Raw genomic sequence first — 26,828 nt, forward strand, 5'->3', positions numbered from 1 at the left:
TAGACAGGTGCATAGGCAGGACAGGAAATATATTGCAGTGTTATAAGAGCAGAATAAATATGGCTTTGTAATATGAACAGATATGTGCAATGTAGTAGCAGTGACATTATAATAGTAGTAAGAATAATATAGATATATGCAGTGTATTAGCAGAATATATAATGAGAAAAACAGAGTAAATCCGGATATTCTGTATGAACCATATAGACAGATATGTACAGTATAGTACAGCTATGTGCAGTGTGGTAACATAAGAGTAGTAAGAAAAAGTGTATGTGCAGGATGAATAGTATGAAGAGCGGGGGGGGGGGGGGGCTTAGTAGGTTAATTGTCACCGGGATGCAGAGCAAGAGTTCAGTAGGGTGACAGTCACAGGAAAGAAGCTTCCTTTGAACCTGCTGGTACGGGTGCAGAGAGACCTGAAACTCCTCCCAGAGGGGAGTGGGGTGAACAGGCTGTGGTTGGGGTGAAAACAGTCTTTGATCATGCTGCGTGCCTTACGCAAGCATCGCTTGCCCTGGATGGCTTCAATGGAGGGGAGTGAGGAACCGGTGATGCGTTGGGCAGTTTTCACCACCCTATGCAGTGCTTTCTGGTCACAGGCAGAGCAGTTGCCATACCAAACTGTGACACAGTTGGTGAGGATGCTCTCGATGGCGCAGTGGTAGAAGTTCACCAGGATCTGAGGAGACAGGTGGACCTTCTTGAGTCTCCTCAGAAAGAGGAGATGGTGGTGAGCCTTCTTGATCAGGGTAGAGGTGTTGAAGGTCCAAGAGAGGTCCTCAGAGATGTGGACACCCAGAAACTTGAAACTGGTGACATGCTCCACCTCAGTCCCGTTGGTGAGAATGGGTGTGTGTGCTAGCTTTAGACTTCCTGAAGTCCACAATGAGCTCTTTGGTCTTCTTGGTGTTGAGAGCCAGGTTGTTGTCATTGCACCACAATGATAGGTGCTGGATCTCCTCCCTGTAGGCCGTCTCATCGTTGTTGCTGATGAGACCAATCACTGTAGTGTCGTCTACAAACTTGACAATAGTGTTAGAGCCATGTACAGGTGTGCAGTCGTAGATGAAGAGGGAGTAAAGGAGAGGTCTCAGCACACATCCCTGTGGTACGCTGGTGTTCAAGTTCATGGTTGAGGAGGTGTGATTATCTAACCTAACAGACTGAGGTCTGTTGGTTAGGAAATCCAGAATCCAGTTACAGAGGGAGGTATTGATGCCCAGTTCACTGAGTTTGGTGATCAGTTTGGAGGGGATGATGGTGGAGAATGCTGAACTAAAGTCAATGAACAGCATCCTCACATAGGTGTTGCTATTGTCAAGGTGGGACAGGGCAGAGTGAATTGCCGTAGAGATGGCATCCTCTGTGCTCCTGTTCTGACGGTAGGCAAATTGGAAGGGGTCCAGTGAGGGTGGTAAGCAGGTCTTGAGATGGGCCAGGACCAGCCTCTCGAAGCACTTCATAATGATGGGGGTGAGTGCAACTGGACGGAAGTCATTAAGGCTTGTTGCAGTGGAGTGTTTTGGCACTGGCACGATGGAGGTGGTTTTTAAGCACGCGGGGACAGCTGCCTGGGCTAGTGACAGATTAAATATGTCAGTCCAAACCTCAGTCAGCTGCACAGCACAGGCCCTGAGTACATGTCCGGGGATACCATCAGGACCAGCAGCTTTGCTTGCATTAATCCTGCTCAGTGCCACACACACATCGGTTGTGGAGAGTGTGAGGGGATGGAGATCTGCAGAGACCACAGCCTTGATGGCCACTTCCTTGTTGTCCCTATCGAAGCTGCCATAGAAGTGGTTCAGCTCATCAAGCAAGGAGGTGTCGGTGACAGGAGGGGTGGAGTCGGTAGCTTTGTAATCTGTGATGGCCTGGATGCCTTGCCACATGCGTCAGGGGTCAGAGTTGTTCTTGAAGCAGTGTTTCCCTAACATAGACTATATTGTGGCGGTGCGCTGCACAATCAACACCTGCCGCCCCACATTGCGTTTCGTTATTAAAAAAATATTTAAAACATGCAGCATTCATTCAGCTGCATATCCTTTTCCTACTCACGCATCTCTCTCTCTCACTCACACACACACACACAAAGCCCCTCGATCATCCCCCCATGCACTCAGCGTCTGTCTCCATGAAAACACTGTCTATGGAGAAGACTGCTGGCGAAATTCACAAGTTCACAAAAGGTTGGTATCTCATGAACACCTTTACACAATCACACATTAAAAAGTGCTATAAAAATATTTTATATTCTGAATACAATGTTGTCAGTGTGTTAATGCTGGAGTCCCGACCCGACTCTTAGCAAACAAGCAATTGCAAACAAGCCTGCTTTAGAAAGTTAACTAGTCGCAAGTTTGCGGTAAAATGCAGTTGGGTTGTTGAGGTCAAAACACTATATGTTGCAGCTGTAAATCAAATAAAGTTATTATAAATAATGTTATGTCATGTTTTTACACTGAATGTTTGCTGCTTCAATCCAGATGAGTATTGAAAAGTATTTTCCGCGACTGAAAAAGGCACCTGTTGAGGATGAGAACCAGCCTGAACCAGAGGTATCAGTCTGAAACAGAGCTGAACAGTCAGACCAGTGTAATTAGTTATGTTATTAATTTGTTTACAATATTTTCAGGCTTCAACCAGTGCTGCTCAAGAAGAAAGAGAGAGATTCGTTAGGCAGAGTAGGAGAGGAGGACAGCATCCAACAGCGTGTCCTCCTCAGTTTTTGATACTCGATTGTTACGAAAATAAGTATTCCCCCTGTGGCTCAGGAGGTAGAGCGGGTCAGCCTTTAATCACAAGTTTGGCAGTTCAATCGCTGGTTCCTTCTGTCCGCATGTCAAGTACCATTTACATTTGATTTCATCGGCCCTCATGTAACATCAACATGTCAGTTTTATTCCCTCAGCCTAGGCATAAAAACTGTAAAATTATTTGGCCAATAATAAACAGTTAGCAGGGGGATCATGATATCTTCTATCCTGTCCATCATTTAAAGTGCAACTCTCGCCGGAATGCAACCTAGGGTCTTTTTGTGAATGTACCCGAGTCAAACTTTCATTTAAAAGCATATTTAGCACATTTAGGATGGAATCGCCACTTTTAAGATTTACCGTATTTTCGTTTTTCGGTCAAATGGCCTTTTGAATGGGAGTGCTAGGTGCACTTTTATGCTAGCCTCAAAATAGCTATTTTTAAAACACTAAGAAGGCTCGACACAACATGAAACTTTGCTCGAAGTATCACCAGGGGCTCTACACCTTAACAAAAGCATTGACAACATTGTTTGTGTACCCAGAGTTTACTAAAAAAGGTTTTGAACAACTCACCGTAGCTCTTGTTGTTTCAGGCTGCTACCACCTCGGCAGTCAAAACGAGTCGATATCCGAATGCAAATGAACGGACTCCATATGAGGCTCCTTTTTCAACTACGAGGTCAATATTGTTTTTCAACGACAAAACAAGAAATAATCCGTGCATTTATATGGAACTAAGCTTTAGGAGCTTTCCATCTTTACTCTCCTGCCTGTTATGTTGCATTCGGAAATCAATTGTTTTTGACTGATAAAATGGCTGCAGCCGGAAACAACAAGAACTACGATGAGTTGTTCAAAACCTTTTTTAGTAAACCCTGGGTACACAAACAATGTTGTCAATGCTTCTGTAAGGTGTAAAGCCCCTGGTGATACTTCGAGAAAAGTTTCATGTTGCGTCGAGCCTTCTTAGTGTTTTAAAAATAGCTATTTTGAGGCTAGCATAAAAGTGCCCCTAGCGCTCCCATTCAAAAGGCCATTTGACCGAAAAACGAAAATACGGTAAATCTTAAATGTGGCGATTCCGTCCTAAATATGCTTTTAAACAAAACTTTGACTCGGGTACATTCACAAAAAGACCCTAGGTTGCATTTTGGCGAGAGTTACACTTTAACTGGGTCAGAGGGCACGATGGCCCACAAATTTTATCGACTTGGATAAATCTTTCAGAAATGTTGAGGTCTGTTTTTCTGTCTGACTCAGAACAACACTTTTGCTTTGACTTACCACCTTACCAAAACATGCAAACAAGGTTTAAACAGATATCACATTCTGCAACTCACTACAAGGCTATCAAATTCTACTGTAACACAGATTAATAAGTTATTTATAATCAGAGAAAACATTTCAAAACAAGCTAATGCTCTCTTGGATTTTTTGTTATCAGTCAATTGAGTAAATACAGTGTATTAATATTATAAGCACAATATAATCATCAAATACCATAATACACTCAATGCATCATGAGTATGGCTTGAGATTCTTATGATATTTTCATAGAATGTAAAATGTAGTGTGTCACACTCTTATATGCAATCATCATTATATCTGATTAAAAATGACACTAGTGTGACACTCACACTACCTCCATCTTTTTCCTAGTGTATATGATGATGATGACGATACAGAACAATTATTCTATATTCTATAACTTATAGTGTAAATAAATGTAATAAATTGCAGTACGTCATAACTTTTTGTATTAATTTTGTTTTACATGTAGATGTCCCTGCATAATCTCTTTGGGTCACATGAGTTAGTTTAATACATATTATGAGCCACAGTTTGATGCTTTTGATGGTACATAAACTAAAAAGTATAGGTCCTAGTGGTCCTGATTTCTCAGTTATACCAGTTTATAAAGCACTAAATGATGTTTTCTGGTGCTGTGTAGTTTTTTTAAGGTCGGTAAACGAATACACACCTGCTAAAGATATATAAATTGTACTTTTAACAGCCTTGTAAATGATTATAATAAAGCTTTTCTTTCTGCTTCCTCAGATTTTGGGAATGACAGTGAGGAGGAGAGCGACATGGAGCGGACGTGCGACTCTCTACTTATGTGTATTGTCACCGTGCTGAGTCATGGCTTGAGGAGTGGAGGGGGTGTCGGGGATGTTCTCCGCAAGCCTTCCAAAGAGGTATACTAACACAGTAATTCTGATTAGGCCCCTGCCCTGACAATACTCAGTGCGTGCGTACGTCCACACATGCGGGCTAAGAGGGTGGGTCATGTGTGCATGTCATGTGAGTTGGCTGCAAGCCAACTATGTGCTGAACTTGAGGTTTCACAATGTTTCTTTACAGCTGTACTGCCTCCGCCTTGTCTGAGAATTAAACTTCAAAAATAGATTTCCGACGAATTCCAGCTCAACCACTAATAACGTCAAAAGAGGATGTGTAAATCTGCCTCACGCATTCACAACACAATGCAACTCGGGGTAAAACAAGTCTTTGCTGGCTGCTGAGGTAAATTACTTAAGTAAAATAGAAACAGGCATAGAATGGTGGCAGTCATACATGGGTGACAGAGTGGCTCAGTACATTGTTGCTTCAGAACAAGCTTGTCCTAAATATATGTGTGTGTATGACTGCATTAGGCTGGTGACCATTACTTTAAAGAGGAATTTAAAAATGGAAAATAAGTGAATGAAACTGGTAAATGTATTTACAGCACAGTATGTAGGCATTGAAGTCCATTGTAGCTCGATTGGCTAATGATGTCAAATAAATAAACCTTTTTTTTTTTCTAGGAGCTTTTAAAACTGTGTCCTACATAGACAGCAACAGGCTGCATCAGGTTGCTCGGCTTTCTGCTGTCTTTGTTACTAAACTGTAGCATCTGGCAGTTTGCACCTGTGGTCTTGTGTTTCCATTAACATCCATGATGATGAAGGTTAACTTCGTTTTTAAACTCATAACAACAACAACAAATCTGTTATTTTCTACCTCAGAACACTTCCCATAAGCTACTGTTATGCGCCTTTAGATTTAACTCTGTTTCCTGTTCCTTACTACAGGAGCCACTGTTTGCAGCTAGAGTGATATACGACCTGCTGTTCTTCTTTATGGTTATCATCATTGTCCTCAACCTCATCTTTGGTGTTATCATCGACACCTTTGCTGACCTGAGGAGTGAAAAACAAAAGAAAGAAGAAGTCCTGAAGACTACCTGCTTTATCTGCGGTGAGACTGCTCACCTGATCTGTTGATAAGTCATAGGCTCCCTAATGTCTTTGTTTGTTACCAAACATTTATGTTTTATATTGTTCAGACAAAATAAGCAATTCTAAGACAATACTTTGGGCTTTGGAAACTAGCACTGAATATATGTCTTTATTTCCTGACACTATACAGTATAGGTTAATCTTAAGTTAATTGAAAAATAACTTGAATAAATTGATTAATGTAAATATATTTTTGCAGCCCTAAAGTTGACAACATTGCTCGTTACCTCAGACATACATATTTATTGGTTATGTGTCACTTCGAGTTTTTATCTTATGTGGCATGGCTCTCTCTGCCAAGCATTAAGCAGTCTTTGCTGAAATATTTTCCTAACGATATTATAATGGGAATCAAACCAATAGTTTCCCAGTGCCAGGATCACAATCCAGCTCATGTCACTCGGTCAATTCCCTAATTCCCCTCTTCGAACGTTTGATTTCTTGGTGTTTTTGTGGTTTCTGGTATGTTTGTTAAGGTGCATGTTGTTTGTTGCAGTCCCCCATCCTCTCTTCCTCCCCCTTTTTACTTAGCTGTTCCAAAGAAGGCTGAGTCATGAGTGCTTCCTGCCACTGCTCTGCTCGCCTCCATAATTCATGTCTGTCTCACACGCACAGACATCTCCTACTCACTCACACACACACACTCATTTTCACACCATATGTTTTGTGCAACTTCACTGATTACCCATACTCTGACCCTCTGTGTCGCAGCATCTGCATTTCCTCATATGTACATTATATTTGTGAGTGTCTAAAAAAAAAAAAGTACATGCTGCTGAGTGTGTGTGGGACTGTTCAGTACGTATGTGTGAGCCCAGCAGTACATGGACATGAGCATGTGTGTGCGTGCATATGTTGGGTCAGGCAGTCAGGACGGTAAGTGGTAAGCATATGAAACAAGAACAGTATCATGTCACCCAGCCAGCCATCAGCTCTGACTCACTCATGTTAAAGAAGGCCAGGCCACAAGGGGAGCTGCCGTCTCTATGGTTTCCAGATGAACCACAAGGGAACAGGAGATGCAGAGATTAGGAGCCGACCTCCGCAGGCTTAAGTGGCTCTCCAGCTTGGTTTTATAAGCCATTGATCTTTTTCTCAATCTTGTATTTGTTTTTAGGCCTGTGGGTCTGTATCCAATGACTGGTTTATGTCATGGACTTTTTGTGCAGGTTTGATTTTTTTTTTTTTTTTAATCTTGAATCATTTCTGTTTAAAGAATCGGGCTCAACCTCACTCTCTGTCTTGTTTAGAAAAATCGGAAAGAGGAACTGGTTAACTGTTAACAACTGACTAAATATCTCTCAAGATCTTCCCAAAGTGTCCTCTTGGATGCCCCTATGCGAGATAAAACATGATGTGCCCTCTAGAGAAAAGAAAATACAGTGGCCTGGCCTACATGCTAGAAAAGTTTTTATGTGCTGGTGCCCACTTTATTTTTCCTCCCCTGCCCCTCAGACAGCCTGAGTCCGCCACTGTCCTATAACATGGGTCTAAATATAAGCTCAGTATAGAGACAGCCCCTGCATGTTTAAATCTAGACCCCCAAGGTTTTATCCCTGTCTGTTATCATTCGTTTACACCACTATCATTACTGCACAGCTGTAAGCTCCCTTTACTATTTATATACAATCAAAATATATGTACTTTTAGGGACAAAAACAGCCAGTGAGTTTTACTTCTGTTCTGCTCTTCTTCAGAAGACTCAGTCGAATCTGTGTTGTAAAAGAGAGAAATATTTTTTTAAACGCAGAGAACAAAGACTGAAATTAGCATTGATGGGTTGTAAGACTCTGGAGTTGCTCTAATCCACAATTTCATTTGTGTTCACTTTGAAGGTGTAGAGCAAAATATGCTCTTAAGTTTCTGAACTACTGCTGATAACCATAGTATATAGACCATATTTATCATATGTTTTGCTTGTCAAATCCACCTAAAAATCAAATACATCCCTGATGTCCTCTTTTCAATACTGCCTGCAATGCACTGTAAAACAATAATGTTACAAATAAGGTTTCATCTCATTCAAGGACATAACAATAGTTCCACTCATCTATAAATACTGCTTTATAGTTGTTATACTTCTGTATTTTGCTATTTCTTACAAATACTGTCTTGTCTGCTTGTCTTTCTTACGCCATTTTGTTGCCATGTTTTTTATGTTGTACGTCATTCTTAAAGAGTCATTATTGTGGATGTTATGCACAATCTTATGTTTTATGTCTAATGTTTTGTTCAGCGTGAGACTGTCATTTTTCGTATTGGTTAATTTATGTTATTTGTTCTCCCGACCTTTACACCAATGAGACTTACTGACTGCATATTTTTACCTAACTTACTATTTTCTCGTCACATTCCAGGCCTGGAGCGGGACAAGTTTGACAACAAGACAGTGACTTTTGAGGGCCACATCAAAGAGGAGCACAACATGTGGCACTACCTATTCTTTATTGTGCTGGTAAAAGTTAAAGACTCTACCGAATACACAGGCCCTGAGAGCTACGTGGCTGAGATGATCAAGGTAAATGAAAAGCACAGACACCCTAAAACACACATCCACCATCTCAGTGCAGGCCTACTTTTTTATTTTTTTGTAAATGGGTTACATTAAGTATTAGACCATGCTGTCTTGGAGTAGATTACAGTCTGGTGCAGCAAACCTGATCGAAAGAGTAGTAAGATGGGCGTTTACCTTTGTGTCACATTTTTTGTACAGTATCTATGATCGAATAGACTATGCTACTGAGTCAGACTTGTAAACCTGTACAGGCCCATCTCCCACACCTTAGTACAGTAATGTGTTCCTCTTTTCTAATCTCAACTGACAGAAATGCCTGTCACATTTAATGACACAGACTGTGCAGACAAACAGGAAGTCAACAAGATATGGTACATGAGTTGCGGTCTAACCCTAAAACTGATCAAATCATGATAAGGAATCGTTGGAACTCATCTGGAGTTCAGATGTATGCACATGAGGGAGGTCACGTGATCAACGATTGCAATGGTCACTCAAGGCTAAGGCTCCTCATCCATCTCTGTATTTTCATTGAAAAACCAGGTCTATTCCTTCTTCTCATCACGTCAATCATTTTATTGGTAGCCACAGTGACTCAGTGAAATGCCTGCAGGCGCAAAAAAGTAGGTCTCATTGTCGTCTACCATGGCGGTGGCTAACAAGGCTACTGATGCTAGCGCGGACCTAAACGTGGAAAATGTTATAGCCAGGGTCTTGGAAGGGCAACAAGAGATGCTTGAATCAGTGGTCCGCAGCGCAGTGAAGGATGCGTTAGCAGGAATTGATACCTCGCTGCAACATATCAGAACAGAGCTTGAGAGGCAGGGAGCTATACGTGATCTGGTGCAACGAATGGACAAGACACAGAGAGAGAACAAGCAGATGAGAAACATGGTGAGTGCCTGTGTTGATGACCAGAAGAAATTTGAGTATAAGCTAGCCGAAATGGAAGACCGATCCCGACGCAACAATGTACGCATCATTGGCCTAAAAGAGGGCAATGAAAAGGATGACCCAGTTGGGTTCCTGCAAAATCAGTTACTGACGTGGATCCCCTCCTTACAGAACAGGGCTATCATCGAAATTGACAGCGCACACAAAATCTACGGCAAGGGTACAATGACACGTATTCTGATTTTCAGGTGTTTGAGATATCAGGACCGCCAAGTAATCCTTCAGGGGGCGAGACAAATACAGCAGAAAGGCCCGATTTGTGATTCCAAAGCAACACTACGCTTTAAGCCTGATTACAGTGCACTCACTGTCCAGCAGCGCCAAGGATTTATAGGAGCACAGCGTAAGCTACATGCTAAAGGCGTCTCAAACTTCCTTATTTATCCGCCACCCTGAGAGTGACACACAAAGGGAGAGTGCTAACCTTCACTACAGCCAAGGATGCGAACGTTTTCTGTCGGGAGTTGGATAATGAGGACGACGCAACGTCCACATGGGCCGCTCCGCGGCTGGACCCAGTACCGGCGGTGGAGGTCGAACCCGGGCCCACTGCATCGAGGAGTAAACCTCTATATATGGGCGCCTGATCTACCAACTGAGTTTGATGTGGCCACGTATCTTACAAATAGGGGAGGGGGTCTGCGGTCTCAGAGGGTTAGGGGATTTATTTTATTTGTTATGTTTTTACCACACTTTGCTTAGATCTAACAGTTTGCCCTTTGCTACAAATGTATCAGCGAATTCCAGTAGGGTACACGAGACATGTATGCGTGTATATTTTGAAGATGGCTGAACTTTCAATACTTTCAGTTAACATCAGGGGGCTAAACGGGCCGATCAAACAAGCTAAATTCCTGGACTACTTAAGAAGAAAGAATATAGATGTAGCGCTTATACAAGAGTCACATTTACGTAAAAGGGATGTAAATCGCCTACAAAATAAATACTACAAGATTGCTGCTTCATCTAGTGACGACACCAAAACCAAGGGCTCCATTGTGTTACTGTCGCGGAAATGCACACTCACCGTAGACAAAAGTAGTAAAGATTTATCAGGCAGGATATCTTATATATGCACCACAATAAGGAGTAGGAAAATAGCCTTTGTTTCGGTATATGCACCGTCTACATAAGACGTAAGCTTTTTCCCACGTCTAACCAATGAATTGCTCTCTCTTAATGAATATTCACTAATTATAGGGGGAGACATGAATACAGTGCTAGATTTAAATCAGGATAGATCAGGCAACCACACAAAAGCCTAAATACACACATCAGACATGTTTAGAGCAGTTGTGGAATCCCACCATTTTACAGATGTCTGGAGGATGCACAATCCTACTAGCAAGGATTACACCTTTTTTTCCCGCACATCAACACACCCACTCCCACAGTGATTATATTTTGTGTTCTAGTGAGCTTAAGGCAATGTTCCACACAATAGCAATAGAACCAGCAATTCTGTCTGATCACAATGCGCTGATAACCACATTCCACTGTGATATGTTAGGAGAAAGATCTAGAAGGTGGCAATTTAATAACTCCCTTCTCCAGAACACAGCTTTTGATGCAGAGTTTAGAGCCAAAATAGCTGAGTTTATATCAATCAATACTGACTCAGTTTCAGACCCGGCATTCATTTGGCAAGCAAGTAAAGAATTTATTAAAGATTTCACATCTTCCTTTGTGGTCAATTTGAAGAGAAAAAGAGAGGCAAGGATTGCGGAGTTGGAAGAACGTTGTAGATCTCTAGAGCAGTCTTTAATGGCGTGTTTTTCTAAATCTACACACTCTTTTGGTCACAAGTCAAACAGAGCTGAATGATCTGCTAAGAAGGAGAGCTGAGTTCATAATGCACAGAGTGAGGCAAAATTATTATTTTAATGGCTGTAAACCAAGCAAGTTGCTTGCTCTGAAAGCAACAAAGCTAATCCAGAGCTACTATCAACAGTATCCGCACAGACCGAGGTATCTCAACAAATCCTAAAGATATCAGCGCCACGTTTCAATCCTTCTATTCAAAGCTGTATGAGTCCTCCTGCAACCCAGATCCAACACAGTGCCAGGAGTTCCTAAAAGAACTAAACCTACCTTTTCTTGACCCAGAAGAGGCAGAAGAACTGGGTCAACCTATAACGTTAGAGAAACTTAAATCAGCATTAAAAACAGTTAAAAAAGGGAAAATGCCGGGGTTGGATGGAATTCCATCAGAACTTCTTCTACAGTACTTTGACATATTAGGACCTATCATTTTACAAACTTTAACCTTGGCCATAGAGATGGGTACTTTTCATCAACAAACCAACACTGCATTGATTTCCGTTATACCCAAAAAGGGCAAAGATCTTACGGAGTGCTGAAATTACAGGCCCATCAGCCTCATTGGGACTGATATTAAGCTCTATTCCAAAGGCTTGGCACTCCGCTTAGAACGCTTTATTGATTTAACATTACTTGGTAACATTGTGGTCACTGTAGTTCTGGTGCATCTACTGACTGCAACTAAACACCGTCACTGAGTGCACTAAGGCAGGACCAAACCATTTCATGCAGATACAGGGGGGTGGTCGGTCAGGATGTTTACTTTTTGGTCAATGGGGATATTTAACTTTTACTGCCAAAAACAAGTAAAAACAAAGAGATCATTAATTGTATTATTATATTTGAAATATGTATACTGAATGATGATGGTTTAATAATTTTATATTAGTTTTTACCTATTTTTTGGGGCCCCTGTCAGTCCTGGGCCCTTGGAATTGTCCTAACTTATCCCCCTATACTGCGCCCCTGGCTTTCCCCCATGCTGTTTGCAATCTCTCTTGAACCGCTAGCCCAAGCCATAAGGCAAAATATAATCTGTAATGTACAGATTAAATCCAATAGCAGCTCAATATCATTATTTGCAGATACTATTTTGTTCTACATCTCTGATCTTGAGGACTCTATTCCAAAAATCCTTAAGATCTTCAACAAATTTGGCTCAATCTCCAGCTATAAAATTAACTGTAATAAATATAATCTTTTTTATTGAACAACAGGCATGTGACATCAGCCATTAGTGTTACAATACCAACCCAAAGCAAAATTACATATTTGGGCATCATCATACACGCATCGCTACAGCGAGTTGTCCAGGACAACTATGCAGGGCTCTCAAGTTTTGAAGACAGGCAAGAGTGACATTCTATGCACCTATTTCTACCTTTTTCTGAATCAATTTATGCTGGAAATATCTTTATGTAAAGGGAAACATAGATTATAATCCAAATATAAAAACATAATGGAATATATTGCAATAAGGCTCTCAGGCATTCTGTATTGCTTTCATCTATTTATTCTCCTGTAGATCGACTTTTCTAATTATATCTGTGTAGTCTGTATATCACATGTAGCCTAGGCATCATTTACTCTTCCCTTCTCTTTTGCATCTTTTGTTGAGGAAGTAACCTCCTTAAATGTGCATATGACAATTATTCACCTCAATGATACATTAATTCATTTTAATTTATTAATAAACCCCTGGACTGTAATATTGTTAAGTTTGAGCAAGATTTCTGCTCATGTTCAATGTTGTGCACATTCAAAATATATCTGTGTTCTCTGAGATTTGGAGGAGTCGTGATATTTTGAGAAAAATAAAGTTATAATAGTGACTATATTTCAGAAAATAATCTACGTGCACCATAGTCTGCTGTGCGTTACGTGATTGCTCTGTTGATAAGGTAGATCTCAGACCGTCTGACAGACACAGAGCCCCATTTGAGACTCTGATCTCTGAATGAGCGAACGTTTAGGGAAGTGTCTGTACCCTGCTCTATGCTTTTTTTTTTCATTGGTTGTTGTGTTAAATCTTACCCAGATACAATAGTGCTATTTTCTGATTGGCTATTGTGTAGCCCCTTTCTTTTTTTTGATTGGCTGATAAGTGGCAGGCTAAACTAAGAACTCCAGGGGAGACGCGCTTGATTCCTGCCGGATCCATAGTGAGAGCGGCGCGCCAGAGAAATTTTGGGCGCTGTGGCATATTAAATATATTATAAATAGTTTTTCCGTGTAAGAAATACAATGTGTGGTGGGAGTGCGTGACAAAAGACCGAAATGAGTGACTGTCACGCTCAATGCATGACACTTGAGAGCCCTGACTATGAAACTATATTAAGTAAGATTCAAAGGGATCTGGCCAACTGGTCTGCGCTGCCGGCATCAATGCAGTCCAGGATTGCTGTTGTTAAAATGAACTCCTCGTGTGAATTTCTTAGTACAATGAGTACAATGTACAAAGTACAATGATCCCCTTACCCCCACCAATACATTTCTGGAAGAAACTTGATACTTTAATCCGGCAGTATATTTGGAATAATAAACAACCTAGGCTAAAATAATCTACCCTGCAACGTACCACAAACACGGGAGGCTTGGCCCTCCCCAACCTTAAAATGTATCACAGAGCCTTTCAGCTACGGGCCCTCAGAGAAATAGAGCAAAACCTAACTGGAAGTCTAAGACTGCAAGACCTTGCCTTTGCAGGGATGTGTCCAAAAAAGTGTATGCTAACCTATGGCCCTATTATCACCAACACATTGACCAACTTTAAACAGGTGGAGGAACAACTACGCTACACCAATAAGTGGCATTTGAATACCCCAATATGGCACAATGCACACTTAATGTACTGGTAACAAACCCTTTGCTTGTAAGCAGTGGAGTGACGTGAGGTATTTATACTTTAGACCAGCTATTCAATTAGAAAGGTATGTTGAGTTTTGAACATCTGAGAGCTAGTTTTTATCTTCGCTTAAGATCAGTCCTAAAATGTTATGGAATACCATGGGGAAATAGTCTTGAGGCGCACCCAGTCATTAAATGGTTTGGTGATTTTCCTGTGAGCGGATTAGTGTCCAGGATTTATGCTAAACTGATGCAAGTATCCATAGGAGAACTCCCAATAGTGAGGAAATGGGAGCGAGAACTGAGCCCTGAGGGGAACGCAATTAATTGGGAGACAGTTTGGGACATTTCCCACTGTTCCAAGAACCCAAATCACCAACAGATCCACTTCAACAAATGTCATAGGACATATTGGACTCCTCAGAAGAGATACGTCTCTAAAGTCATTCCCACTCCCTATTGCACGTTCTGTCAACCTGAACAAACTGGAACTTTCCTACATATGGTCTGGGAGTGTGAACAGGTGCATGAGTTTTGGAATAAAACAAAATCAATAATATCTGATGTGATAGGATGTTGAATTCCTACTGACCCGATTGATTGTTACTTAATGATGACTCTAAATTACACCTGCTTGGCAGACAGAGGAAAATGTGGCTAGCCGGCTTAACTGCAACCAAGAAAATGATAGCTCAGCGCATGCTCATTGTTTGTTTTGTTTCCCTCGAGACCGCAGAGGGTGGGGGTTGGGAGAGGGTTTTTGTTCTTGTTCAATTTGTGTTTATCTGTTCTGTGCACCGTCTGCTATTACCTGTCACACGTTATGTCATTTGTGTCATGTCTGAAGGTGCCAATAAAAAAATTGATCACGAAAAAAAGATGTATGCACTTGATTGCCAAACACTAGCACCTTCCTTTTAAAATTAACAATACTGTATGTGACATAACTTAGCCTTATTCACTTAGTAGTAAATGTACAAAATGTTGTGGCTGATATGCGTGCTCTACCACAGGAGCACAACCTGGACTGGTTCCCACGGATGCGCGCCATGTCACTGGTCAGCAGCGATGCAGAGGGGGAACAGAATGAAATCAGGAACCTGCAGGAGAAGCTGGAGTCGACCATGAGGCTGGTGGTGAACCTGTCTGGACAGCTGACTGAGCTCAAGGAGCAGGTGACAGTAAATCATGCCCTACCTCATTTTCGAGTATATCATCCATGATTAATTTTTTTTACCTACATTTGAATCAGCTACCTTTTCTGAGACATTTTTATAAATGTCCAGCCATTCGGAAGTTATTGACAACCTGCACCCTAGTACTGTAATTAGTAGGCAACCACGTTTTAATGAACAATAACATAGGAAGAGTTTTTGGGGATTGACTCAGACAACCTAGGCAAATATCTAAATTAGTTTATTTTCAGAAAAAAAAAATTCCAAAACAATTTCTGCTGTTCTCTTTCTGCCTTGATTGATTTTTTTATGCAGAAATTAAAAATGCACCGTACTTCGTCACACTATGCAACGACAGCTGTCTTTTCAATAGGTTAACAAAATTAAAAATATTATTTTATTGTTAAGGCACACACATTTTGCCTCTGAGTCTTAAAAGACTAAGTTTGACACTTTGAGAAATACACTTTAATACAGTTAGATGAGCAATCGATACCACTCGTGTCTGCACAATAAATAGGAGGCTACTGATACCAGCCATTTAGCTAAGCCTAGCATAAAGACTGGAAACCGAGGGAAACAATTAGCCTTGCTCTGTCCCAAGGTAAAACAACATGCCTACCAGCACCCCTAAAGCTCGCTAATTAACCCCCGTAAAACTACAATATGTCCATTTTTAATCTTCAGTTTTTGTGCATCTTAAATCCTCCATTGTTTTCATCCATGTTTGCTAGCTTGCCGTCTTCATTAAACTACTGTTTTTGTTTCCCTGTGAAGATGACAGAGCAGAGGAAGCAGAAGCAACGAATTGGTCTTCTTGGTCATCCCCCTCACATGAACATTAATCCCCAGCAGCCTGCCTGAGGGCCCGTGGGGCCAGTTTCACCAGTGCCTAAGCACTCCTGTCAGTGCACCACGTTAGACAGGAGAATGCCAAATCATGTCCGTCTCCAGTATGTATTTAAGTTGATGTCTGACTGTATACTTCACCAGAAACACCTACAACATGCGTGCTTCTGAGTGTCTGTGTGAAGTGAGAGTTATCGGAGTATGTTACTCGCGGTCTGTAGTGTGGATGTGTTTGTGTGGGTGGAGTGTGCACCAAGTGCCTCAATCCAGTCCTGTGGGTTTAAGAGATGAAAACACTGACTTCAGCTTTACTGCCCCAAATGCCTTCTGCATTTTACCGCATTGACAGCATGCCAAAGTTTAGCCATTGTTCATGAGGAGGTATTCCTTTCAAGTGGCCTTGTATCGAGCCTTTAATGCTCAGTGTTGCATCAGCAAACTCAGGTCATGTGGATTTGAAGGTTCGTATGAAGCCATTTTGCTTTTGTCTGACAGTAATAGGAGTGCTTAATGATACAGTATGTCTGAAAAATAATTAACTATTTTTGGGAACTGGTATTTGATTTTATATTAAAAATATGGAGACAAACTACTCCTGTAAGCAATCCTGAAGAGGTCACCATACTTTTACAAAGTTTCTTAATGCTGTTATAAAACCTATACAGTGTTCTGATTTTGATTCATCACTTTCACATTATTTTGCAATCTCAAATGAAGGTTCTGCTCATTCCAGGTCACTTTAGATTACAAAGGCTTTTGAGGGGACATTACTGATAAAGAGAAATAATACTGACCTGTTAGTACCTTCTCTATAACTATTATTTTTGATAACAAACCATATGGACCTACTATGGAGAAGGAGCGAACCACGTCACTGCTTCGCTCTGAGGCTGGTTCCATGTTGTGCTCAATAATAGTGATATGTAGTCACATTGGAAGCACACTGTAAAACTAAATGTATAGGATTTGGGGAGAAATGTTAGAATGTTAGTTAAATTAGATGTATTCTTATCTGCACTAAATTATGTAATCACCCTTTCATTAATTTAGTCCTTAAGCACTGATATTTTCTGTAGCACACAAATGAACGTTACGTCACTTTGTAAAAGACCCACTCGATAATGACTGTTTGAGTGTTTGACGGTATGTGAGGGGAAAAAAGAAGACTAATAGATGTCATTTGGAGTGCTGCTTGACCAAACTAAACTTTTATACTAATATATGGTTTGTGTCTGAATTGTACATTCCATGCTTGGAGTCTATTTAAATAAAGTAAGTGTGTAAAATAATCTGTGGGTGAAATAAACTGTAGGTGAGTGTTAAACGTTATCCGCATCAGTGTGGAAGTCGAGGCATGACCAGAAATGCGAGACTAAAGTTAATGAGGGCGTTGGCATTTTATTATCTGTCTAACTGATTATTGGTTGACAACTTGAGTGGTATCATTTTGAAAAAGAGCTGCAGATGAATGAAGAGCCTCACAGAAGTAAATTTGGGATTTGCCGGCAGATTAAATCTTTTGTGTGGTCCTCTACAAATGAGGAAGTGCACTTATCTTGTTATGAGGAAATATGTTAGCATGTTGAGTTAAACAAGGCTTGCACATTTTTACTTTTAATTTGACCTTTTTGGATTTCATCACAGCACAGATGGACCATGTATAGAATTTTTAAATTGTAAAACTGCCTTTTTTTTCCGAAGACTGACACTATATTATAAATATAGTTTTTATTAAGCATACACTTTGCACCGGAAGAGAATTTTACTTTAAAATGTTAGTTTTTTGAATAGCCTATTGTAACACTTTTGACAACATTACCATTCAAACATCTTGCCATTTGTCAGTGGGCTTATTTATCACATGAGTACTGTAAATACAATATTTTTAGCAGCTTGTGTCCAGTTATACATTTTATCAGCATACAGTACATCTCAACTTTATGAAAAACATTTTGTCAAACAGAATAAATACGTTTTGGCTTTATGCTGAAAACAATTAAGGGTAAAAGGTATTTTCCACAATATTCTCCAAGAATGTTACAAGATACAAGTGAACTAAAACAAAGGTGCCATTATCGGGATTTTTTTTTAAATTAAATTCAGTCTTAAATTGTTTTAGATTTGCCCAGACTGTCTTCAAGGGGCTTTCCATCATTGTTATTTAATTACAGCTGCATCACTGTGATGTGTGTTATGGCCATTTTGTAATTACTGAGTCCTGTAGCCCACCCCATTTCTATTTAATTCACTACACTCAAGGAATTTTCTAACAGACTCAGCTTGAACCAGTTGAATGAAGACCCTCACTTGTTGCTGGGAAAGAAACTACTATTCGTAGAAACACACTGTTTCTACGAATAGTTTAAGGAAAGTAGTTTCCTCATTTAATTGGTTCACATAAATAGACGTACACTGTTTCACATAAATACAAAACACGACATTTAACCAAACAACAAAACCATACTACAAACACTAAATATAACATCAGACATTACGAAAAGTGGATGCAGTGCAAACAATTGAATTGCTCCCTTTTACAGTCAATCCAGGTACACTGAGGCCTACTTAGAACACAAACTCTGATTTAGTAGTTTGAAAGACTGAGGAACAAAATAATTCCTAAACCTGTTCAATCGCATTTGTGGAACTCATCTGTGTGATGGCAAAAGCTCATATTCTTCAAATAAAATGTGAGAGGGGTCTGGTTTGATCCACAATCTTTGAGCAGATCCATAGCAGCCTGGCTGAACAGAGAGACAACTGTACCATGCACCGATTCCATTCTGCATTACACTTTGTATGATAGATTGGAAAAATAATAATAGGATCTGTTTATTTGCTCCTCAGTCTCCTATTATGTTATATCATGAAAGCCAAAGTTTGGAGGCTGATGGATCTGATGATTATGAAAATGTAATTGTGATTTGAAATACATACAATAACCCCTACCAATTTATTAAAAATAAATATATGCTGCCAAGGTTTCCTGTGTCAGGGAGGTTTGTATAGCCTCCTGAGTCTCATCTGGCTTGAGAGACTAGATTTTGTGTTCCTTTCTTGAAAAAACAATTAATTGTCCCCAAACGACCATAAGCAGGAGTTCATAGGATTCAGTTACTGCAGGGATTTAGCTTAATATGATTTCCAGGCAAAAAATCCTGAGAGACATGTGGCCAAATGGAAGAAAACAAAACTTGAGGGAGGAGAAAATGTTGCAGCTTTTCTCCAATCACATCATAATTCCTGTGATAGATATTTGTTTACAGCTTCACAAACATCCATCATTCTAGCTTCAATAGGAGGACATTAATCAACATTGATTTGAACTAGCAGAAGAACAAATTATGGATTTTAATTGGATTATTAAAAAGAAAAAAGAGCTGTTCGGGCTTGGCTGAGGTGCTGGAGCTAAAGACAATAAAACTAATGGGGGAAAGCATCCGCACACTCACATTTGGCACAGACTTAAGTATGCGGATGCTTTCCCCATTAGTTTTAATTGTAATAAGATTAAGAAAAGGTCTTGCACCTTGATTATTGTGACCCAAAAGTGAAGCCACACTCCCTGTTTCCATGTGACATCAACAAACTGTTGATTGTCCTTGACTATAGGTGCTGTAATAGTCTAATTGAGTCTGGAACTGTGCTTGTTTATTACATTTGTTAGGACATAATCAAACCCTATTGTATTCTAACATCAACATATCCTATTCTTGTAGAAAAAAAATATGTTAATGAATATGTGGTACTCAGTGGCGAGTTTAAAGGCTGTTAAGCTCTTATTTTAGCTTGAACATTACTTTGGGGTTATTGAGGAATAATGATCATGTTGTATATGTCAACAACCCTGTCTTTATACGCCTTTTTATTTGCAAGAGAAAATTACTTAATGAAAGTCAGCATTTAAAAAATGGTGTAAACAAGAGGGATCTGTCCTTACAGCCTGCAGCAGACAGGTGCAGCCGCCGTGTGCTGGGTGCCTGGATGTGGCCTGCAGGCTCCCTGGGCCATGAGGAGATCAACGTGACAGCCGACACTGCCTCATGACAACAAACACTCACTCACTCCACACACTCATCCACGCACAGGTGCACGTGGATCTGCTATTATTCTTTCATAATTAATGAAATGTTGAGTATAAAACTATATATAAAAAAACATCGATGCATCATAAACACTCATAAGCACAGTTAAAAAAAAAGACTTAATTTAACTTGATGACATTTTGTAGCATTACTGCTTTATAATAATCCTGCTGTATATTATTAGTATAGTAACTACTAGTAGGCTATGTATTGTATATCTTCATTGGCAGTAGCAGGCACCATCTCCTGTGCACTGGTTCGCTGCCAGCACGTTCCCCGCGCCGTGCTACACACAGCCTTGTTTCCATCCACTTCAGCATGGTGGTACACGAGATCGGACATGCGCCGCCCTCCGCTCTGACGTCCCCCGCCGTCCGCCCACTGGCTCCTTATCAGTAGAAAGAGGGCCGTCCCTCCGCCGAGGATACAGCACCGTTTAACACGTGAGCCTCATGTGACAGAGGTAGGTCAGGCGAAGCGGAGAGTCAGAGGGTTTATTTAACTCGTCGCTCTGTCCTCCCCCACTTTCCCAACGCGCCACCAACAGGGCTGCCTTCTTTCTGCGGCACGATCGCGGCGCCTGGAAATCGCATGGACTAACTTGAAAACATTTTCACACGCAAAATAATCTTTACGTTAGTACGACAAGTATTAAATATAATGAGAAATTAATACTAATCGTTACCGGTTTTTTTGGAAGCATTTTAGTGCATTTCACTAGCTTGCTTTTGCCAACTTGTTTCATCACGAGTAAATAGATGCTTTTTTATTTGTGACCGCATTGGAAAAGTACCTCGACTTTACTGCGTAATTGGAGAAAAAAAAAACAATGGAGCGAATTCCAAGCGCGCAACCGCCTCCTCTGTCCAAACACCAGGCTGATCTGTCAGACGGTCAGGGGTAAGGAAGACCTTTATACTTTGACAAAATGCTTTCCTCAAACTTCTGTAGCCTGTCTATATCGTACTTCACCAAACCATTACCACATCCCTCACTCTCTTTGTATTTCTTTAGGATGGATTTCCCGATGTATGTTTATAAACCCAGACGAGGAATGAAGAGAGGAGAGGAAAGCAAGGTCCGTTATTATTTTGCTTGTTGCCAACATGTTAAGTTATAACCACAAATATGTTATTAATGGGTGTGAACTACAAGGGAGGAACTAGGCTGGCAGTAGCCCAGTAGTCCCATAAATGGTTGTGCTAATTTCTGTTATGACATAACTCCTGGAGTCCTCCCTATCGGAGTGACTGCCTCTTATCATAAACAACTATAGCTGTGTGCTTTCAGATCAGCTGAATTTAACCAACAATGCCGTTTATTCTTGCAGGACACCTACAAGCTGCCTCACAGACTTATTGAGAAGAAAAGACGTGACCGGATAAACGAGTGCATCGCTCAGTTGAAAGATTTATTACCAGAGCACCTGAAACTCACTGTAAGTTCATGCTGTGGATGGGAGGGATGATGGGGTTCATTGTAGTAACATGCACCATCGAGTGGCTATTCAGTGGTATTGCATTCTCTGTGCTGAGTGCGTCAGCAGATAGTGAATGGCAGCTCACACTAAAGAGGATGTGTCTTCTGTTATGTATCATTGTTTAAACTGGGGATTTAAAAAAATAAAATACAATACCCAGTAAAAGTAATTGCAATATAATTCATATTCTAGACTGAACATTATTTATAAATATTGAGTATGATATATTGAATATTTCCTATTGACTATTTTTGCCTTTATGGTTGCTGCTGTAGTGTTCTGATGACCAGACAGCCAAACTCATGTGTACATGAGCAGTAAAACGTAGTCTCCATGTGTTATATAAGAGGTGAGGATGTGCTGACTGTGTGTGTTTCCTACAGACTCTGGGCCATCTGGAGAAGGCTGTGGTTTTAGAGCTTACGCTCAAGCATGTGAAAGCCCTCACCTCTCTTCTGGAGCAACAGCAGCAGAAGATCCTCGCTCTGCAGAATGGCATGCAAATTGGTGAGCTGCAGATCACTCAAATGCACACACACACACACACACACACACACACACACACACGCATGCAGCAGGATGGTTTTATTGGTTATATATTTGTTGGAAAAGAGATATATGTGTCAAACTGCAGAATTTCTGACTGTGTGGTTTCTTGTTGTCTTTACAGAGCAGTCTTCTGTCAACCAGGATAAGTCAGAGGAGCTGTTCTGCTCTGGCTTCCACATGTGTGCCAATGAGATGCTTCAGTATCTGGGCAATCATGAGACTGATGGAGACTTCACACCATCCCATGTGATCAATCACCTTCACAAGTTAGCTGCAGAGGTGCTGCAAAGTCCGGTCCGACCCCACACTCCTCTCAGCCCTCAACCTGAGGAAATCCCTGCCTACCACCAGCACCAACCTCACAAGGAGATGCCCGCCAGCTTACCTCCGAAACCCAGGGAGGGCTATGGGAGGAACTGTGTGCCTGTCATCCAGCGGGCGTACGCTCCACTGAGCAGTGAGCAGAGTGGCAGTGATACGGATACAGACAGCGGCTATGGGGGAGAGCTGGAGAAGACCGAATCTGGGGCACCACAGAGGTGTCCAGATTACTACGGTCAGGAGAGCCATCTGAAGCGAGTGCTGGGCGAGAAGCAGAGCTCCAGCATCAAGCAGGAGGATGATGAGCCATGCTACAAACGACCCCGGGGAGAGTCGTCTGAGGATGAGCTTCTCTCAGGTGGAGAATCATCAACATCATCGTCCTCTAGCGGTTATGGCAATTACATGAGCATATCCCCCAACCATCCAACTCCTCCACATCCCCTCTGCATGCCTTTCTACCTAATTCCACCTTCTGCTGCAGCCTACCTGCCAATGCTTGAGAAATGCTGGTACCCCGGGGCCGTGCCCATGATTTACTCTGGCTTGGGAGTCTCTGCAACCACCATGTCCAGCGAAAGACCATCTCCACCTCAGCTAGTGTTGTCTCCCAGGGGAGGCTCACCAGCCCCAGCCATATCTCAGACCCCCATGGACTCCCCTGCCCTCCTTCAGGCACTAAAGCAGGTACCACCCCTCAACCTGGAAACCAAAGACTGAGAGATAAGAGAACAGGGGTGAAGAGATTATCCTGTTCTAGTACCCAGGAGTAAAGACAGTAGTAGGAATGAGAACATGACTGAGCCTTTCCATAATCCATCCTCATTCCTGTCCTCTGTTCCTCAGCCTGGAGGTCAAACCGAAAACTAGAGGACTTGTAGAAATAATCAAGAGGAGATGGAAGAGAGGCAACATCTGTCCACACTCGGAGGATGCAAAGCTCTGGTTGAATGTTAAATGCTGGTATTACAAATGTATCATATAAACTGGACCTGCTCTGCACACACACACACACACACACACACACACACTTGGTTGAATGTAAAGAAAGATACTTTTTAGACGCTGCTGATAAAGTATAAACGCTGATCACACTGATGCATCTCACTTGTAGCTGTTCGCCATCTTTGTACTTTAGAAAGTGTTGCACCAAATGTTAGCGGTAATATTCCCAAAGTTTGTTGCCTATGTCCCTTAGGTCACGATGACTGGCACCATAAGATACAAGGGGTTCCTTAAGTGTGTACAGACAAAAGCAAGGGTACACCCTATGCACAGATGAAGGAATGGGCCACCACATGAACACACTGAATGAGAGGTCTTGTTTTTCATTGACAAACAGACAGTTAAGAAGGCTTTTCTGTAATTATTGTTCATAGACTTCTTGTACATTTCTATTTTTGATACCTGTTCTCGCACTCTGCCTCTCCGGAAGGATAGAAAGTGGGCAGAGTGTGGACAATTGTATGTTGTGTACTCAGAAACTGTGTACATACTGTAGCACTGTGCTGGACCTGCATACTCAACATCTGTTTCTGCTCAAGTCAAACCTGGTGTTTGTTCTTGCTGTTGCCTTTTACTTGTGAAAAGATGATAAATCTCAGATGTTTATTCTCTGTACTATGTATGAATACTGGAGTCAAAGGAGTGAGGACGAGAGAAGCAGAATGTAAAAGTTTTACCCGAAGACTAGTTTTCTATAGAAAGAGGTACTTGAGATTTTATATTTTAGGACCTACATGAAAGATGTTTGATGTACATATTTTGTCTATAAATGTTGGTATACATTATATAAGTGTATTAAAGTATTTTTCTTTCCCGTGGAAAATCGCTTTGACTGTATGTATATAAAAGAGACGGGTGTGTGTGCGTGCATGCGTGCGTGTGTGAAAACATCAAACAATGAAACGCAATCTGTTCTTTTACAGCACCACAGCATTCATGTCACCGGGAACATTTATATAATGGCAGAGCTGTAGCCTCTTCTCTCCTGCTGGTTAACCGTCTGTGCCCACTAATACAACAACAAGTCAATGGACGTGAGTGTAAACAGTTTCAGTTAATCTCCTGAGGCAATAATCAGGATCCATCTACATCTTGTCAACAGTCTGGACAGAGAGACATTTTCTATGATTTTGTATGATTCAATACTAAATTATTATCCCAGAGTTGCGACATCTCTCTCTATATTTACACTCCCAGCACTATAAACGCATAAACCGAAACAAATACTACTTATCACTACAACATATATTGTGTAATCACATTTTACTGCTTTGCATATTTCAGCTATGCGATTGCACTTACAGTCAACAAGGCTTATCTTGTGAAGCAGATTTCTACATTCTACATTCTACACAGGCCCAGCGTATCCAATGTCAATCACAAACTCTTCAACCACATATTATTGTTTCCACTATCATTTCTGAGCTGTATGAGTATTGTTTCATTCCATATCTAGTTTGTTCATTCAAACTGAAGTCAAAGGCCATGTCATCAGTTCCTTCTAAACCCATTCTCTTTTTTGTTTTAAAGATTATTTTTGTGTGGGCTTTTCCCTTTATTTGATAGTGACAGTGACAAGAAAGGTGGGAGGGAGATGGGGGATGACACGCAGCAAAGGGCCGCAGGTCTGAGTCAAACCCTCAGCCTACATGGGGCGCACGCTCTTACTGAGTGAGCTAGAGGCCGCCCCCTAAACCTATTCTCTTAAAGTTAATTTTCAGTCATTTGTTTCAGTAGGACTTCCATGTGTTATTGCTGTCATGAGATATCATTTTCAAGCTGATTTTAGAGCTTTAGTGAATTCACTATTTCAGCCAGTTTAACCATTTTCTATGGGCCTAGTTAAATAATGCTTTTAACACTTATGCCAGTAGTTGGTGCTGGAAGCCTAGGGGTTAAGACACATACCACATAACCACAAAATCTCCGGTTTGACCTTCGTTGCACGTCATACCTATCTCACCCTCCCTCATTGTTTCCTGTCTGTTTCTATTTCTGTCTATCTGTTCAATTAAGGGCAAAATTGCCACCAAAGAAAAAAATATATATATTTCAGTTTGCAAATTTTAGTAGTTTATTATTTTAGTCATGTAATTCAGGCAAACACCCTGTGTGTGTGTGTGTGTGTGTGTGTGTGTGTGTGTGTGTGTGTGTGTGTGTGTGTGTGTGTGAACTACCACACAGGCAGTTTTGATCACTTTGCCAGGTGTTTATATATGTCTGTCTGTCTGCAACCGTGCAAGATGCAGTCATGAAACTTTACAGGTGTGTAGTTGACACAATAAAAGCTGAGTTCAAAAATGGGTGTAGTTGATTTGGCATCAAGGTTGATGTGATCACATCGCAAGATGGTATCTTGTTGACAATAAATTCAATTTATGTGGTCAAATATATGGCAAGTAAATGTGTATTGATGTCATTCAGGAATGGTCTATTAATCAAGTAGTGGTCAAACGTTTCATGAGCAACGACACTGCTGTAGCTCTCCAAGTTTACTCTTTTTTTTAAAGAGGCTGAAAGACAACATAAACCAGGTGTTGTTGAAGATGTACCAACATCTGGATAACAACTGCCAATTCCTTCCTTGTTAATACCCTCTCATTGAAAGGCTTGGCATACACATGCAGTTAAATCATTGAGCCTAGATTCCCACCTACTGGGCGTTTAAAACACCTACAATCTGCTAATATAAAACTCATTATTTTTCCAGTAATCATTTCATTATATTATTTTCTGCCCTGTTACATTGGACTATTTGCCGCATGGAGACACTTTAATTAACTCTTTTAACTTTTTTGTTTGTTTCAATGCCAATTAACGTCAACACAATATTGATTGGTGTTACATTCATAACAGAATCGTAAAACATATACCAGGGTTTAGATTCCAGTCAGCCAAACTAAGACCTAATTACAATTTACCAGTGACATATATGGTATGTTTGACACTTTACTCCTAATACAAGAAGGTAAAAGTACTTGTATTTGCCTTGTAAATGTAAAGCCCTACGTGAATGATTTGAAAATCTCACTTGACCGAATCAACAAAAATCTGATAATAATTTTAATGGTACTACAATCACATACTGTGTTGTGATTATAATATGTAATTTGTTGTTCATTAGGCTCCAGCCTATTAAAATATAAATTGATAACAATATTGTTGCTAACAAAACCTCTTT

General features: G+C 40.8%; 2 protein-coding genes across 7 annotated transcripts in view; both read left to right on the top strand.

Annotated features, from left to right (window-relative positions):
* LOC144516758 (inositol 1,4,5-trisphosphate-gated calcium channel ITPR1) overlaps positions 1–18,203 on the top strand; it is an 87,286-nt gene extending 69,083 nt beyond the window's left edge. For all 6 annotated transcript variants that reach the window (XM_078248341.1, XM_078248342.1, XM_078248344.1 and 3 more), the window contains 5 exons: positions 4,821–4,960; positions 5,840–6,005; positions 8,404–8,564; positions 15,197–15,358; positions 16,136–18,203. In XM_078248341.1, the coding sequence (XP_078104467.1) occupies positions 4,821–4,960; positions 5,840–6,005; positions 8,404–8,564; positions 15,197–15,358; positions 16,136–16,222 (716 nt within the window). In that variant the 3' untranslated portion in view covers positions 16,223–18,203. The remainder of the gene's footprint in view (positions 1–4,820; positions 4,961–5,839; positions 6,006–8,403; positions 8,565–15,196; positions 15,359–16,135) is intronic.
* A 2,537-nt stretch (positions 18,204–20,740) lies between these two features.
* LOC144516760 (class E basic helix-loop-helix protein 40-like) lies at positions 20,741–24,470 on the top strand. Its single transcript, XM_078248348.1, has 5 exons — positions 20,741–21,192; positions 21,307–21,370; positions 21,623–21,730; positions 22,156–22,279; positions 22,443–24,470. Exons 1-5 carry the CDS (start codon positions 21,122–21,124, stop codon positions 23,360–23,362), a joined length of 1,287 nt encoding a protein of 428 aa, XP_078104474.1. The 5' UTR covers positions 20,741–21,121; the 3' UTR covers positions 23,363–24,470.
* The last annotated feature ends 2,358 nt before the right edge of the window (positions 24,471–26,828 follow it).

This window comes from Sander vitreus, chromosome 4 (genome assembly GCF_031162955.1).
Source record: "Sander vitreus isolate 19-12246 chromosome 4, sanVit1, whole genome shotgun sequence".
Classification (NCBI taxonomy): Eukaryota; Metazoa; Chordata; class Actinopteri; order Perciformes; family Percidae; genus Sander; species Sander vitreus.